Source organism: Plecotus auritus (genome assembly GCF_963455305.1).
Source record: "Plecotus auritus genome assembly, chromosome: 5".
NCBI lineage: Eukaryota > Metazoa > Chordata > Mammalia > Chiroptera > Vespertilionidae > Plecotus > Plecotus auritus.
Window position 1 is genome coordinate 91,940,098 of NC_137776.1, and position 14,897 is coordinate 91,954,994.

The following is a 14,897-nucleotide window of genomic DNA, read 5'->3' on the forward strand; positions in this document are numbered from 1 at the left end:
GCACAGGTGGGGGCCGGCTGGTTTGCCCTGAAGGGTGTCCCGGATCAGGGTGGGGGTTCCCTTGGGGCGTGGGGTGGCCTGGGCGAGGGGCCTGTGGTGGTTTGCAGGCCGGCCACGCCCCCTGGCAACCCAAGCGGAGGCCCTGGTATCTGGGGTTTATTTATCTTCTACAATTGAAACTTTGTAGCCTGGAGCAGAGCCAAGCCTTCTGCTTGCTCCGTGGTGGCAGCCATTTCTATTGGGATTTATGTATCTTCTATAATTGAAACTTTGTAGCCTTAAGTGAGGCCTGGGCCGGCCAGGGTGTGCGGAAAGCTTGGCTTCCTCCATTGCTGGGGGCAACCCTAGCCTCCTGCTCTTTCCAGCTCCGTGGCTGCCAACATTTCTGTTTGGGTTTATGTATCTTCTATCATTGAAACTTTGTAGCCTTGAGTGGAGGCCTAGGCCGGAAAGGGCAGGCGGAACGCTTGGCTTCCTCCATTGCTGGGGAAACGCAAGCCTCCCTCCTGTTCTCTGGGGCCATAGCCATCTTGGTTGGGTTTATTTGCATATTCGCTCCTGATTGGCTTTTGGGTATAGTGGAGTGATGGTTAATTTCCATATTACTCTTTTATTAGATAGGATTCAAAAAAGCATTATTATTGGAGAACCAAGATGGCAGTGTAGGTAAATGCCAGTACTCTCTGCCTCTCTCAACCACATCAAAATTACAACTAAAATACAGAAAAACCATCTTTCATAACCACCTGAAATCTGGTTGAATGGAAGTCCTACAACTAGAAAGGTAAAGAAGAAAGCACATCGAGACTGGTAGGAGAGGCAGAGGCGTGGTATAGGCCAGTCTGACACTCACATGTGGCATGTTCTTTCTTTTGTTTTGTTAAATATATTTTTATTGATTTCAGAGAGGAAGGGAGAGAAGTGAGAGCAACATCAACGATGAGAGAGAATCACTGATGGTCTGCCTCCTGCACACCCCACACTGGGGATAGAGCCCACAACCCAGGCATGTGCCCCTGACCAGAATCAAACCTGGGACCCTTCAGTCTGCAGGCTGACACTCTATCCACTGAGCCAAACTGGCTAGGGCTATTATTATTATTATTATTATTATTATTATTATTGTTATTATTGATTTCAGAGAGGGAGAGAGTGAGAGAAACATCAATGATGAAAGAGACTCATTAATGGGACAAGTGGCATGTTTTTAATCACAAGGGATATCTCCCCTGCCAAGGCCTCCCATAAGGAACAAGGGGTTCCCAGCCCAACACCAGACCCCTAGCCCAGGGTTCCAGAGCTGGGAAGAGAAGTCCATGTAACTTCAGGCTGTAAAAACCAGCCAGATTATAGTTGAGTGACATGGAGGCTGTTGGAGTTCCAGGTGTTCCTCTTAAAGGCCACTCTACCAATTCCAGGAGACATAACAGCTCTACCTAATATATAGAAACAAAAACAAGGAAGTAGTCAAAATGTGGAGACAAAGAAATACATCACAAATGAAAGAACAGATGAAATCTCCAAAAAGAGAAATAAATGAAATGGAAGCAAGCAAACTACTGGATACACAGTTCAAAACAATGGTTATAAGGTTGCTCAAGAATCTTAATGATAATTTCAAAGACATGAAAAAGGACGAGGAAAAATGAAGGCTACACTAACTGAAATGAAGAATAATTTAGAGAATCAATTGTAGAGTAGATGAAGCTAAGAATCAAATAAGTGATTTGGAATATGAGGAAGCAAAAAAACCCAATTAGAACAGCAACAATAAAAAATAATCCGAAAAAATGAGGACAGGGTAGGGAGCTTCTGGGACAACTTCAAGCGTACCAACATTCACATCATGGGGTTTTCGGAAGGAGAACAGAGAGAGCAAGAAATTGAAAATATGTGAAAAAATAATGACAGAAACCTTCCCTAATTTGGTGAAGGAAATAGACATATAAGTCCAGAAAGCACAGAGTCTCAAAGAAGAGGAACCCGAAGAGACCCACATCAAGATACATCATAATTAAAATGCAAAAGGTTAAACAATCTTGAAAGCAGCAAGAGAAAAGCCATTACCTATAAGGGGAGCACCCATAAGACTGTCAGCAAATTTCTCAACAGAAACTTTGCAGGCCAGAAGGAATTGGCAAGAAATATTCAAAATAATGAAAAGCAAGGACCTATAACCAAGATTACTCTAACCAGGAAAGTTATCATTTAGAATCAAAGGACAGCTAAACAGCTTCGCAGACTAAAGGAGTTTATCACTATTAAACCAATATTATATGAACTAGAGACCTGGTGCACGAAATTCGTGCACGGGGCGGGGGTGGGGGGGGCGCGCGGGTGTGTCCCTCAGCCCAGCCTGCACCCTTTCCAATCTGGGAAATCCCTCTCATAATCCAGGACTGATGGTTCCCAACTGCTCGTCTGCCTGCCAGCCTGATCACCCCCTAACCACTCCCCTGCCAGCCTGATTGATGCCTAACTGCTCCCCTGCTGGCCCGATTGCCCCCAACTGCCCTCCCCTGCTGGCCTGATCACCCCTAACTGCCCTCCCCTGCTGGCCTGGTCCCCCCAACTGCCCTCCCCTGCAGGCCTGTTCCCCCCAACTGCCCTCCGCTGCAGGCCTGGTCCCCCCAACTGCCCTCCCCTGCAAGCCTGGTCGTTCCCAACTGCCCTCCCATGCAGGCCTGGTTGCACCCAACTGCCCTCCCTTGCAGGCCTGGTCACCCTTAACTGCCCTCCCCTATGAGCCCAGTCACCCCTAACTGCACTCCCCTGTCAGCCTGGTCGCCCCTAACTGCTCTCCCTGGTGGCCTGGTCACCCCCAACTGCCCTCCCCTGCTGGCCTGGTTCCCCCCAACTGCCCTCCCCTGCAGGCCTGGTCCCCCCCCAACTGCCCTCCCCTGCTGGCCTGGTCCCCCCCGCCAACTGCCCTCCCCTGCAGGGCTGTTCCCCCCCAACTGCCCTCCCCTGCTGGCCTGGTCCCCCCCAACTGCCCTCCCTTTCAGGCCTGATCGCCCCCAACTGCCCTCCCTTTCAGGTCTGGTCCCTCCCAGCTGCCCTCCCCTGCTGGCCTGATTGTCCACAACTGCCCTCCCCTGCCGGCCATCTTGTGGTGGCCATCTTGTGTGTTGGAGTGATGGTCAATTTGCATATTACCTCTTTATTAGATAGTATGTTAAAGCGTCTTCTTTAAGAGGAAAAACATAAAAAATATGAACAGTAGAATGGTAATAAATACATATCTATCAACAATTAAATCTAAAAAATAAACGAACAAGCAGGACAGAAACAGAATCACAGATACAGAGAACATTTTGACTGTTGCCAGATGGGAGGGCGGTGTGGCATGGGTGAAAAAGATGAAGGGATTAAGAAGTACAAATTGGTTGTTACAGAATTGTCACAGGGATGTAAAGTACAGCATAAGGAATACTGTCAATAACAGTCAAATAACTCTGTATAGTGTCCGATGGGTGCAGGATTTATCAGGATGATCACGTATTAAGTATGCAATATCTAGTTGCTGGGGTGTATGCCTGAGACTAATATGGTAGCGTATGTCACCTGTGATTGAAAATAAATAATTATTTTAAAAATAAAGGGAATTAGAAAATAAGAAATAAAAGGAATTAATAAAAGCATCTTTAGGACAGTTAAGCATTTTATAGAAACATGCTACCTAAAGACAAATTATTTTCTGATAATGGTGGGCACATAGCAGAGTGTAAGTCAAAAGACCTGGGTTGGGTTCCGGTTTTGCCCTTCCTTACATGTATATCATCACTTTGGGGGAAATCACTCAAACTTCTTTACAACCTCAAGATATTCAAAATTTGAAAGTTATGCTATGATTTAAGATCCCCAGCAATTCTGAAATAGCTATGATGCAATGAGGTATCCAGAGTATGAAAAAGTTCTTGTTAACAATTGTCCCTTTGATGACTTTATTTATACAGTAATTCACTCTTTTCTTTTCTTTCCCTTCTGTAATCACAAGAATTACCCCTTGTCCTCAAATATCAGTACAAGCTACAATAAACTGAATACAAATAATGGACAATGGGTCAGAACTCAAGTCTCAGTTATTATTTTATTTATTCAACCAACCACATGCCAGGGACTTTGTGAGGCATTAAGGATAAAGAAAGGAATAAAACAAAGTTCTTGCCCTCATAAATAAAAATGCTTTGCAGTGATATGCACTAAGAAGGTAAGTCAAGCAGGATGAAGGCTCAGAGAGCTCCCTTAGAAAGTGGGTGTGCTATTCCAGATGGCCTTTGTAATGAAGTGATACTACAGCCAAGATCTGGATGGAATGCGGAAGACATCCATGATGACATGGAGGGAACAAATGTTTTGAGCAGGAGGATTCATAAGCACAGAGGCCCTAAAGCAAGAAAAGCTTAGAATGTTCAAAATCAGCAAGGCCAATGGAATGGCAGCCGAGAGAACTTTGGGGAAGGGGAAGAACAAAACAAGATGTCATCAGAATGGTGAGCACCAGACCACGCAGGGCCTGGAGGGCCATGATGAGCACTGAACTGCCATCTCCATGTGATGGGAATCGTCTGGAGGATTTTGAACAGGGAATTAAAATCGCTTGAGTTACATTCTAAAAGGATTGCTGTGTGAAAAATAAACTTTAGGTGCTCTGACAGACTAAAATTAAGAATATTGGTTAGGCTAACACAAGAGCTCAGGTAAATTACAATGACGGCTCTCACTAAGAGAAAAGTAGCTGCTACAGTGAGAACCATTGGGATTCTAGGTGTATTTTTAAAAGGAAAGCCAACAGGATCAGCTGATGAACTCAAGGTAGGTTATGAAAGAATGTCAATGACACCTCCATAGTTTTTGGCCTCAGAAAGTGGGTAAATGGAAATTAAGTCTTAAGACCTAGAAACTCTAACAAGACATTAAATTCAATTGCTCAGAAATAGCATAAGCATCGCTGACATAAAACTGATAAGGCAAAAACAGAATGACTGCTTTTTCTACTCACCATTTGCAGATTGTATCATGTTTCCAGATTTTTGGACTTCATCAAATTTTGTAAAAATTAAATTCAACCTGCATCAATGAAAAAATATAAATTATTAACTCTCACTGAAAAAAAACAGTGATACAAACCCACCTAGTAACAGAGACAGTGACTATAACAATAACATCAACAAGCACTTACTATAGGTCAAGCACTGACCTGAGGGCCCTAACTGACAGATCTTGTTTAACCCTTGTAACAGCCTTATCTAGGATTATTACCATCCCCATTTTACAGATCAAGAAATCAAGAACCCCACAGCTTGCATAGGTGACACAGTTGGGGTGGGGATTCCAGTCCTGAGATTAAGAATCCAGAGCTCGTGCTCTCAGACATTATATTACATTTATTAATCTATACAAAATGAATATACACTATGAAAAGCATATATTTCTGCCTAAGCACAGACTGCTAATTACTTAGGATGAAGATTTTTAAAATGCTCTAAATATTACAAAGGCTTTTCTTTTCTATGATTTATGCTTAATTTTAAAATGCTGTAAATAATTTCTCTACAAACACTGTAACTGGATAATCTTCATCTTAAAAAAAGCAACATGACATTAATTTTTTATTAGTGGATCATTTCACCTTGACATTTAAATTGAAGCAAAACTCAACATTCTATCTGAGTGAAACCAAAAATTAGAGGTAAGTCGGGGGGGGAGGGGGCGGTTTCAAGAAAAAAGAGACTTTCCCAAGCAAACACAGATACATTTGAATAAGTATAAAGGTTAAGATACCAAGGTAATGTACTTCTGCATTCAAATCTATGCCATCCATTTCAAGGACCTAATTTGAAATTTTAGCATTTTTCTTACAAACAATCCAGTCACACAAGCTGTAATCATTCCAACCATGTTTGTCTTTTCTTTCCAACCAGAATGGAAATTCCTTGGGGATAAAGATGGGAACTATATTCTTTTAGTATTCTATACACACCAAGTACTATGTCATGCAGGAGAGTTATATCACTATGTGAAAAAGCTGGTACCTAATGCTGTCCCCTGCCCTCACTACAGAAAACTAGTTATTTCAATCATTCTGCCCTCAGTTCATGGGTTCATTCACTGAACCTCGCAGAGTTAGCTAGATGCTGAATGTGGAAAGTTCTTAATCTGAGCTTCTATTTCATTCTATTCTACTTAGAATTCTAAGTAACAGAGGAGCCAAAAATGCACATCAGCAGACAGATGTAAAATGAAAGAGATGAACTAGCCTGATATACTTCTACTCCCCTTCCCACTCCATGGCAGATATCAATAATCTTGCGTGGTCGCCATGGTGACGATGCAGGCGTTCCACATCACCCCCGCTGCTCTGGGCCTCTGGGCAGCATGGGAAGGCGGAAAGGCGGCTCCAGGTCAGAGCGGAAAGGCGGCTCGGGCCAGAGTAAAGGCAATGCCAGCAGCCAGGGGAAGAAAGGCCCATTCTTGCACAAATCTTGTGCATTGGGCCTCTAGTATACTCAATAAAATAAAATCTATTTCTCATGTTAGGACCAGACATAAGTAACACTGTCACTCACTTTCAAATATAGTAGTTACTAAAGATCTGAAAAGATGCTTTAGAATCAATCTTATATTTCCATCACCTTCCCTTTTATAAGTAGCAAAGATCTCCAATGGCTTAATAAGCACATAAATAATATCACTAGACAGGTTGCCAGGGCATGCCCTGACCATTTTATTGTGTCACAGCTTCACCCTCTGACATGAGCATGCCTGCAAATTTGCAAGTTAGGGGCAAGAAATACCTCTAGTCTGGTTATTCCTAAAATTACTGGAAGGGGGCAATTATTTCTTCCATTCCTGGGAAACTGTTCACCGTTATCAATGACAACTGTGGAACAATCTGTAGCTTCTCTATCTGTGGTAATATCTGCTCACTGTGGCCACGTTACCCACAACTGGCAGTCCCAAGCAGCTAGGTATGAGAATGCTAAAAAGATTACTGTTAGTGGCACCCGCACCTTCATTCAGAATCCCTCGGCAGGCAGGCCTTTTCCTGTGCTTTCACACTCCTGTCTGATTGGCTGCCTCAATCTCTGCTGATAATGCCTGTATAGGGCTCCTCTCAAAGTCACCGCCTCAAGAGGTCAGTAACCTAGAAGTCTAATACCAACAAAGTGTGCCTCAGGAATGGCTTTGTTGTCTAGTTCTCAGTACAGCAATAGAAAATGCCTCTCTTGAGATCTATCCTATATAATAAATAGCTAATATGCAAATGGTTGTCACGCCCTTGCGCCAGGGGACCTGAGGCCACACCCCCCACCCTGGCGCCAGAGCCAGGGGACCTGAGGCCATGCCCCTTGCCCAGTGGGGCTTGACAGGGGACCTGAGGCTGCACCCCCACCCAGCTGGGCTTGACGGGGGACCTGAGGCTGCGCCCCCCCCCCCCGCCTGGCAGGGCTTAATGGGGGACCTGAGGCTGCACCCCCCACCCTGCAGGGCTTGATGGAGGTGGGGCTGGCCAGGTCTGGGTCTCATGTGATTTTGAGGCGGGCACGGATAGGCGGGGACTTGACTCTGGGTCCCGCAGCGCGCCCCAGACTCTGACAGGAGGAAGATTTTCATATACATTTTACTAATTTTCTTTCCTCTCTGACACTTCTATTATAGAGAAAGGGCAAATAGCAGTATTAAAATATTTCCACTAATTAATTCCCTTTTAATGTGCACGAATTTCATGCACCGGGCCACTAGCCAATTCATACAAGTCTAAAAGGGTGAGTTTTACATGTTCAAAGACATTAAGTACATAACTAGTGATTAACCTCTGAAGCCACCACATTTTTTTCAGTTTTAATTTTCAAGTCTTTAGACTTCAATTAAAAATAAATGTCACTACTAGTTTGACAAATAACCAATACCATTTTCCTCAGATTTTTCTGAATTTTATATTCAACTCTTCAATTCTTATTTACTTTACTATAAAATTTAGATCTAATTACCCCTTCCTAGAATATTCTATAATATACACTTAAAATAATTTCCTAAAAACAAATACTAGTGATCTCACAGTCAACAAGCCTCACCCTTACACTCAGACCTTTTCCTTGGCTTTTTAGTCAACTACTCTTTAATCTGAGCAGACAACCAAAAATTCTAAGATATCTGAGCAAGGATTCTAACATGAAGAAGAGAGACCATCATTAAAAAAAACATACCCAACTTAGAGAAAAGAAGAGGCTATGAAAAGTTTTTACAATACGTCACCAATACTTTCAAAGAGATAAAATGTTGCAAATCATAAAAGCAAGCAGGGGAGCAGCCCTTCAAAAATGGCAGAATAAGGAACTCAATACATCTGCTCCTTCAAAGATACTAAGAAAACATTAGCAAAATCACATTCTACAAAATTCTGGAAATTAACCAAAGGCTTACAACAATCCGAGGAACATTCTTCAAGAAAAACAGCTGAATCTTGGTAAGAATAGCAACTTTTCTATTGTTTTCCTGTGCCCTATTTCCATCTCCAACACACCAGCCGAAAAACAGCAGCCTCACAATTATAGTAGTCTGAAAACCAGCAGCCTCCCAGCCCCTGGAAACAGTTGAGCAAGTTTGCAGCTCAGTAAAAATCCCCATCCCAGCCTCTCTGGTCCTCCTTTCCAAGATGACCAAGAAAAGAAGGAACAACAGCCATGCCAAAAAAGGCCTGGGCCACGTGCAGCTTATTCCTTGAATGAACTGCACCGAATACGTACCCAAGGAAAAGGCCATTAAGAAGTGCCCTGGCCAGTGTTCCCAATGGTTAGACCAGTGGTGGGCCCTAGCCCATTCAGTTCAGCGGACAGAGCATCAACCTGCGGATCAAAGGGTCCCGGGTTCAATTCTGGTCAGGGGCACGTACCTTGATTGTAAGCTCCTCCCCGGGCTGGGCCCTGGTGAGGGCTCGTGCAGGAGGCAACCAATCGATGTGTTTCTCTCACATTGATGTTTCTCTCTCTGTCTTTCCCTCTCTCTTCCACTCTCCCTAAAAAAATCAATAGAAAAATATCCTCGGGTGAGGATTAACAACAACAACAACAACAAAAAAGAACAAAAAATAAAGAAGCAGCAGCCCTAGCTGGTTTTGCTCAGTGGATAGAGCATCGGCCTGCAGACTAAAGGGTCCTGGGTTTGATTCCAGTCAAGGGCACATGCTGGGGTTGTGGGCTCGATCACCAGTAGGGTGCATGCAGGAGGCAGCCAATCAATGATTCTCTCTCATCATTGATGTTTCTATCTTCCTCTTCCCTTACTCTCTGAAATCAATAAAAATATATATATTTTTTTAAATGAAGCCAACAGCATAGAGGGACCTGGAGAGTATTATGCTAAGCGAAATAAGCCAGTCAGAGAAAGACAAGTATCACATGATCTCACGCATATGTGGAATCTAATGAACAAAATAAACTGACAAAAAAATAGGTCCAGAGAGATGGAAACGTGGAACAGACTGTTGACTCTCAGGGGAAAGGGGGGTAGGGGAGGTGAGAAGAGATTACCCAGAGAACATATATGCATAGCCCATGGACACAGACAATAGTGTGGTAAAGTAGAGTTTAGGGTGGGGCAGAAGCTGGGTGCAGGGGTCAAAAATGGGGAAATTGGGGGACATCTGTAACAGTGTCAACAATAAAAAACTAAAATAAAAAAGGATTAAATCAAAAGAAGAATTATAAAATACTTTGAGATGAATGAAAATGAAAACACAATATGCCCAAACTTACAGGATGCAGCTAAAGTAGAATTCTTTAAAGAAAAATTTATAGGCATAAACATCTATCTTAAAACAGAAGATCTCAAATCAATAACCTAACCTTCACCTTAAAAAACTTGATGGGGGTGGGGAAAGCAAAAGCAACCAAACAAAAGAAAGAAAAAATGACAATTAGAGAAGAATTATATAAAAAAAGCGAAACAGAAAAACATTAGAGGAAATCAACAAACCAAAAGTTAGTTCTTGGGAAAGACCTTTAGCTAGAATGACCAAAGAGAAAAGATTCAAACTACCGGAATTAAAAGATGAAAGAAGACACATTTCTAATTGTCCTTAGAAAAAAAGAAAATTACAAGAGGGCATTATGAACTCTGTCAAAAATTAGATAACATAGATAAAATTCCTACATAGACACAAACTACCAAAATGGACTCAAAAAGTAACAGAATCCTAATAGACCTAGACCAAAAGACATTAATTATAGTAATCAAAACACATCCCCCTAAAGCAAAGGCACAGATGGCTTAACACCTGGTGAATTCTAATAAATGTTTAAACAAGAATTAGTACCAATCCTTCACAAAGTCTTTTAAAATATAGATGAGGATAGGGGAAACTAGGTAGAGGAGGAGAGGAATAAGGGAATTCTGCACTTTCCAGTCAGCTTTTCTATAAATCTAGAATGGCTCTAAAAAACAGACTAGCCCAGCCAGTGTAGAGCATTAACTGGCTCAAGTGGTAGAGCATTAACCCATGACCAGGAGGTCATGGTGCAATTCCAGGTCAGGGCACATGCCAGGTGCCGCAGGCTCCATCCCCAGTAGGGGGAATAGGGGTGCAGGAGGCAGCTGTTCAATGATTCTTTCTCATCACTGATGTTTCTATCTCCCCTTCCCTCTCTCTGAAATCAATAAAAATATATTTTAAAAAATAATAAAGTCTTTTGAGGTAGGTAAATAGATATAGATATAGAGATAGAGCTATCTCTCTATATAATAGATAGACTATGTATAGAAATAGATAGATATTCCTAAAATATAGAGAAAACACTTTCCAACTCATTCTATGAGGTCGGCATTACAGTAACACCAAAAGCAGAAAAAGATATCACAATAAAAGTGTTGCAGATAAGCTGCCAGGCGGCGTGGGAGAACAATCAGGCGGGCACTCAGAGGATTCAGAAAGAACGCCTTCATTGCAGATGCACTAGTGCGGTGACTCAGTCTCCAAAGCCTGAGCACCAAATGCAAGCGGGGAGGATGGGGCACTTTCCCTTTTGTCCCCTTAGTTTCTTTGTCTCCCAAATATGGACCAGGCTTCCAGACTTTTGGGGGAAGTGAGATTATACCCAAAGGCCTGGCCTGGCTGGCGTCAGCACTGCCAACCCCCTCTAGGGGTTGTGTATGGTTCATGGTTTATGGCCTCTGGGACACAGGTTTTGCATAGCTAGCTAGGACACAAGTAGAAAGGGGGTTGGGCTAGCAAGCATATGCATCAGAATGTAGGTGGGGGGGTGGGGGGGGAGTCAGGCTGCCTTCACAAAAGTACAGACCATTATTCCTTGTGAATCCTGAAGCATATATACAATATACACTATGACCATGTGGGATTTATTCTAGGAATACAAGGTTGATTTAATATCTGAAAATCAATCCATGTAATATACCAACAGAATGAAAACAAAGTAACATAATCTCAATAGATGCAGAAAAAGTATTTGACAAAATCCAACATCCTCTCATGATAAAAACACTCAACAAACTACTTCAGCCTCATAGTCATATACAAAAACATCCAGAGCTAACATAATAACTAATGGTAAAAGATTGAGAAGTTTCCTCCTAAGATCAGGAATAATACAGTGTTGTCCCTTCTCTCTACCTAAGTTCTAGCCAGGGTTTTTAGGCAAGAAAGAGGAATAAAAGGCATACAGATTGGAATAGAAAGAAAGAAACTATTTCTATTGGTAGATGACCTATTTGCATATAAAATTTTCAAGAAGTCTACAACAAAACTATTAGAAATAGTGAATTCAGCAAGGTTGTGGTATTCAAGATCCAGTTTTTTAAATTATATTTCTACTAGAGGCCCGGTGCATGAAATTCGTGCACAGAAGGGTGGGGGGTGGGGGTGTCCCTCAGCCCAGCCTGCACCCTCTCCAATCTGGGACCCCTTGAGGGATGTCCCACTCACAATCCAGGACTGCTGGCTCCCAACTGCTCGCCTGCATATATTCCTGATTGCCCCTAACCGCTTCTGCCTGCCAGCCTGATCACCCCATAACCACTCCCCTGCCAACCTGATTGATGTCTAACTGCTCCCCTGCCAACCTGTTTGCCCCCAACTTCCCTCCTCTGCCAGCCTGGTCACTCCTAACTGCCCTCCCCTGCAGGCTTAATCGCCCCCAACTGCCCTCCCTTGCAGGCCTGGTTCCTCCCAACTGCCCTCCCCTGCTGGCCTGATCACCCACAACTGCCCTCCCTTGCAGGCCTGGTCCCTCCCAATTGCCCTCCCCTGCTGGCCATCTTGTGGTGGCCATCTTGTGTCCACATGGGGGCAGGATCTTTGACCACATGGGGGCAGCCATCTTGTGTGTTGGAGTGATGGTCAATCTGCATATTACTCTTTTATTAGATAGGATAGAGGACTGGTGCATGGGTGGGGGCCAGCTGGTTTGCCCTGAAGGGTGTCCCGGATCAGGGTGGGGGTTCCCTTGGGGCGTGGGGCGGCCTGGGCGAGGGGCCTGTGGTGGTTTGCAGGCTGGCCACGTGCCACCCCCGCCCCCCCCCGCGACCCAAGCGGATGCCCTGGTATCTGGGATTTATTTATCTTCTATAATTGAAACTTTGTAGCCTTAAGCAGAGGCCTGGGCCGGCCAGGGTGTGCGGAAAGCTTGGCTTCCTCCATCGCCAGGGAAACCCAAGCCTCCCTCCTGCTCTCTCCGTGGCCACAGCCATCTTGTTTGGGGTTAATTTGCATACTCGCTCTTGATTGGCTAGTGGGCATGGCTTGTGGGTGTAGCAGAGTGATGGTTAATTTGCATGATACTCTTTTATTAGATAGGACACATTGGCAATGAGCCCTCTAAAACTAAAATTTGGGGGAGGGGTCTGCTTACAAGTAGCATCAAAAGAATAAAATATTTAAGAGCAAGGCCTGTCCAGTGACAATTACTAAGTATTGAAAGTAATTAAACTTTTTAAAAGTGAAAAGACATTCCATGTTCATGGACTGAAAGATTTAATATTATTATGATGGCACTAGTCCCCAAACTCATTACAGATTCAGTTCCTACCAAAATCCCAGCTGCCATTTTGTGCAGAAATTGGTAAATTCATATGGACACGCAGGACACCCAGAGCAGCTAAAACAATCTTAAAAAGAACAAATTTGGATTTCAAATTTTACTACAAAGCTACATTAATCAAGACAGGGTGGTACTCACACAAGGACAGGCATATCAATCAATGGAACAAAATTGAGATTCCAGAAATAATCCTTACATTAATGGTCAATGCATTTTCAACAAAGGTCCTATAAAAATTCTACGAAGATCAAAATCACAATAAGATACCCATTAGGATGGCTATTATCAAAACAAAACAACAGAAAATAATAATTGTTGGGTAGGATGTGCAGCAGCTATGCAAAATAGGATGGTGGCTCCTCAAAAAATTAAACACAATTACCATACAATCCAGCAACTCCATTTCTGGGTATATACATAAAACAACTGAAAGTAGGAACTAGAACTGATATTTGTACAGCCATTTTCATAGCAGCGTTATTCACAATAGTCAAAAGGCAGAAGCAACTCAAATTGTACATCGACAGAAGAATGGATAAACAAAAATTGGTGTATAGAAACATTCCTTGGCATTTTTCTTCAGCTGTAAAAAAAATGACCCCGCTACAATATAACTGAACCTTGAAAACATTACGGTAAGTGGAAGAAGGCAGTCAACAAAAGACTATTTTGTGTGATTTTATTTGCCTGAAATGTCCAAAAAGGCAAATCCATAGAATTAAAAAGTGGACCATAGCTGTTGCCAGGGGCTGGAGGGAAGAGGAAGGAATGGAGAGGAATGGAGAGGGACTGCTAATGGATACGGGATTTCTTTTTGGATTGATGAGAATGTTCTAAAACTAGATAGTAGTAATGGCTATACAATTTTGTGAATATACTAAAACCACTGACTTGTTCACTTTAAAAGGTATATGGTAAATTATGAAAATTACAGTATATGAAATATTTCAGTAAGAAAGCTCTTATTTAAAAATATAAAGAAAATAGAATGCTATAAAATTGAAACACAGTAAACAAAAAAGAGAGCTTAGAAAATAAAACCAAAAAGGAAAAAAATTTTAATCAAAAATTCAATAGAATGGTTGGAAGATAAATTTGAGAAAATCTCACAGAAAACAGCGAAATTGTAAAGCTATAAATGGGAAGAAAAAAATCAGAAAATTAGTCCAAGTGGTCATAATTTAACTGTTATATTTACAAATATATATGTATACATATATATGTATATACATATATATAAATACATGTAAATATACATATATTTTTAAAGAAACTAGCCCAGATCCAAACAACACAAGGTTCCAAGTTGAAAGACCCTCCAAGCATTCAATACAATGAAAATAGTCTGAGACTCTTCACCATAAAGTTTCAGACAAACTCTAGAGACATAGAAAATCAAAGTTATCTACTTTGATAGACTGAAGAATCAGAATGACTTTGGACTTCTCAGTAGAAAGAAACACTAAAAGCTGGAATACATAGACATTAGTTTTAACATTTTGGATGAAAATGACTTTCAACCTAGATTTCTAAACCCCGACAAACTACCAATATGAAAACAGAATAAAGATCTTCTCAGACTCAAAGAAAGTCTCCTCCACATCTTTTCTGAGAAAGCTAGTGGAGGATATGCATGACTAAAATAAGAGAGAAAACCAAGAAGAAGAAAAAAGACATGGTCCCCCCAAAAAACAGCAGATGCCTCTGCAGAGAAAGGAGAAGTGAAGCCCCAACATGCTGATAGAGCTGCCAGGAGGATAAGTAAGCATGAGGCAGTGAAGGCAGTGAGGCAGCCCGTCAGACCAGAACAGGCTCAAGGGCAGGCATGTCCACAAACTGGCA

At 42.3% G+C, this 14,897-nt stretch overlaps 1 protein-coding gene across 3 annotated transcripts in view; it reads right to left on the reverse strand.

Moving 5' to 3' along the window:
- Nucleotides 1–14,897, reverse strand: part of CLASP1 (cytoplasmic linker associated protein 1) — a 273,357-nt gene that overhangs the window by 145,754 nt on the left and 112,706 nt on the right. For all 3 annotated transcript variants that reach the window (XM_080667648.1, XM_080667647.1, XM_080667646.1), the window contains exon 8: nt 5,003–5,070. In XM_080667648.1, the coding sequence (XP_080523774.1) occupies nt 5,003–5,070 (68 nt within the window). The remainder of the gene's footprint in view (nt 1–5,002; nt 5,071–14,897) is intronic.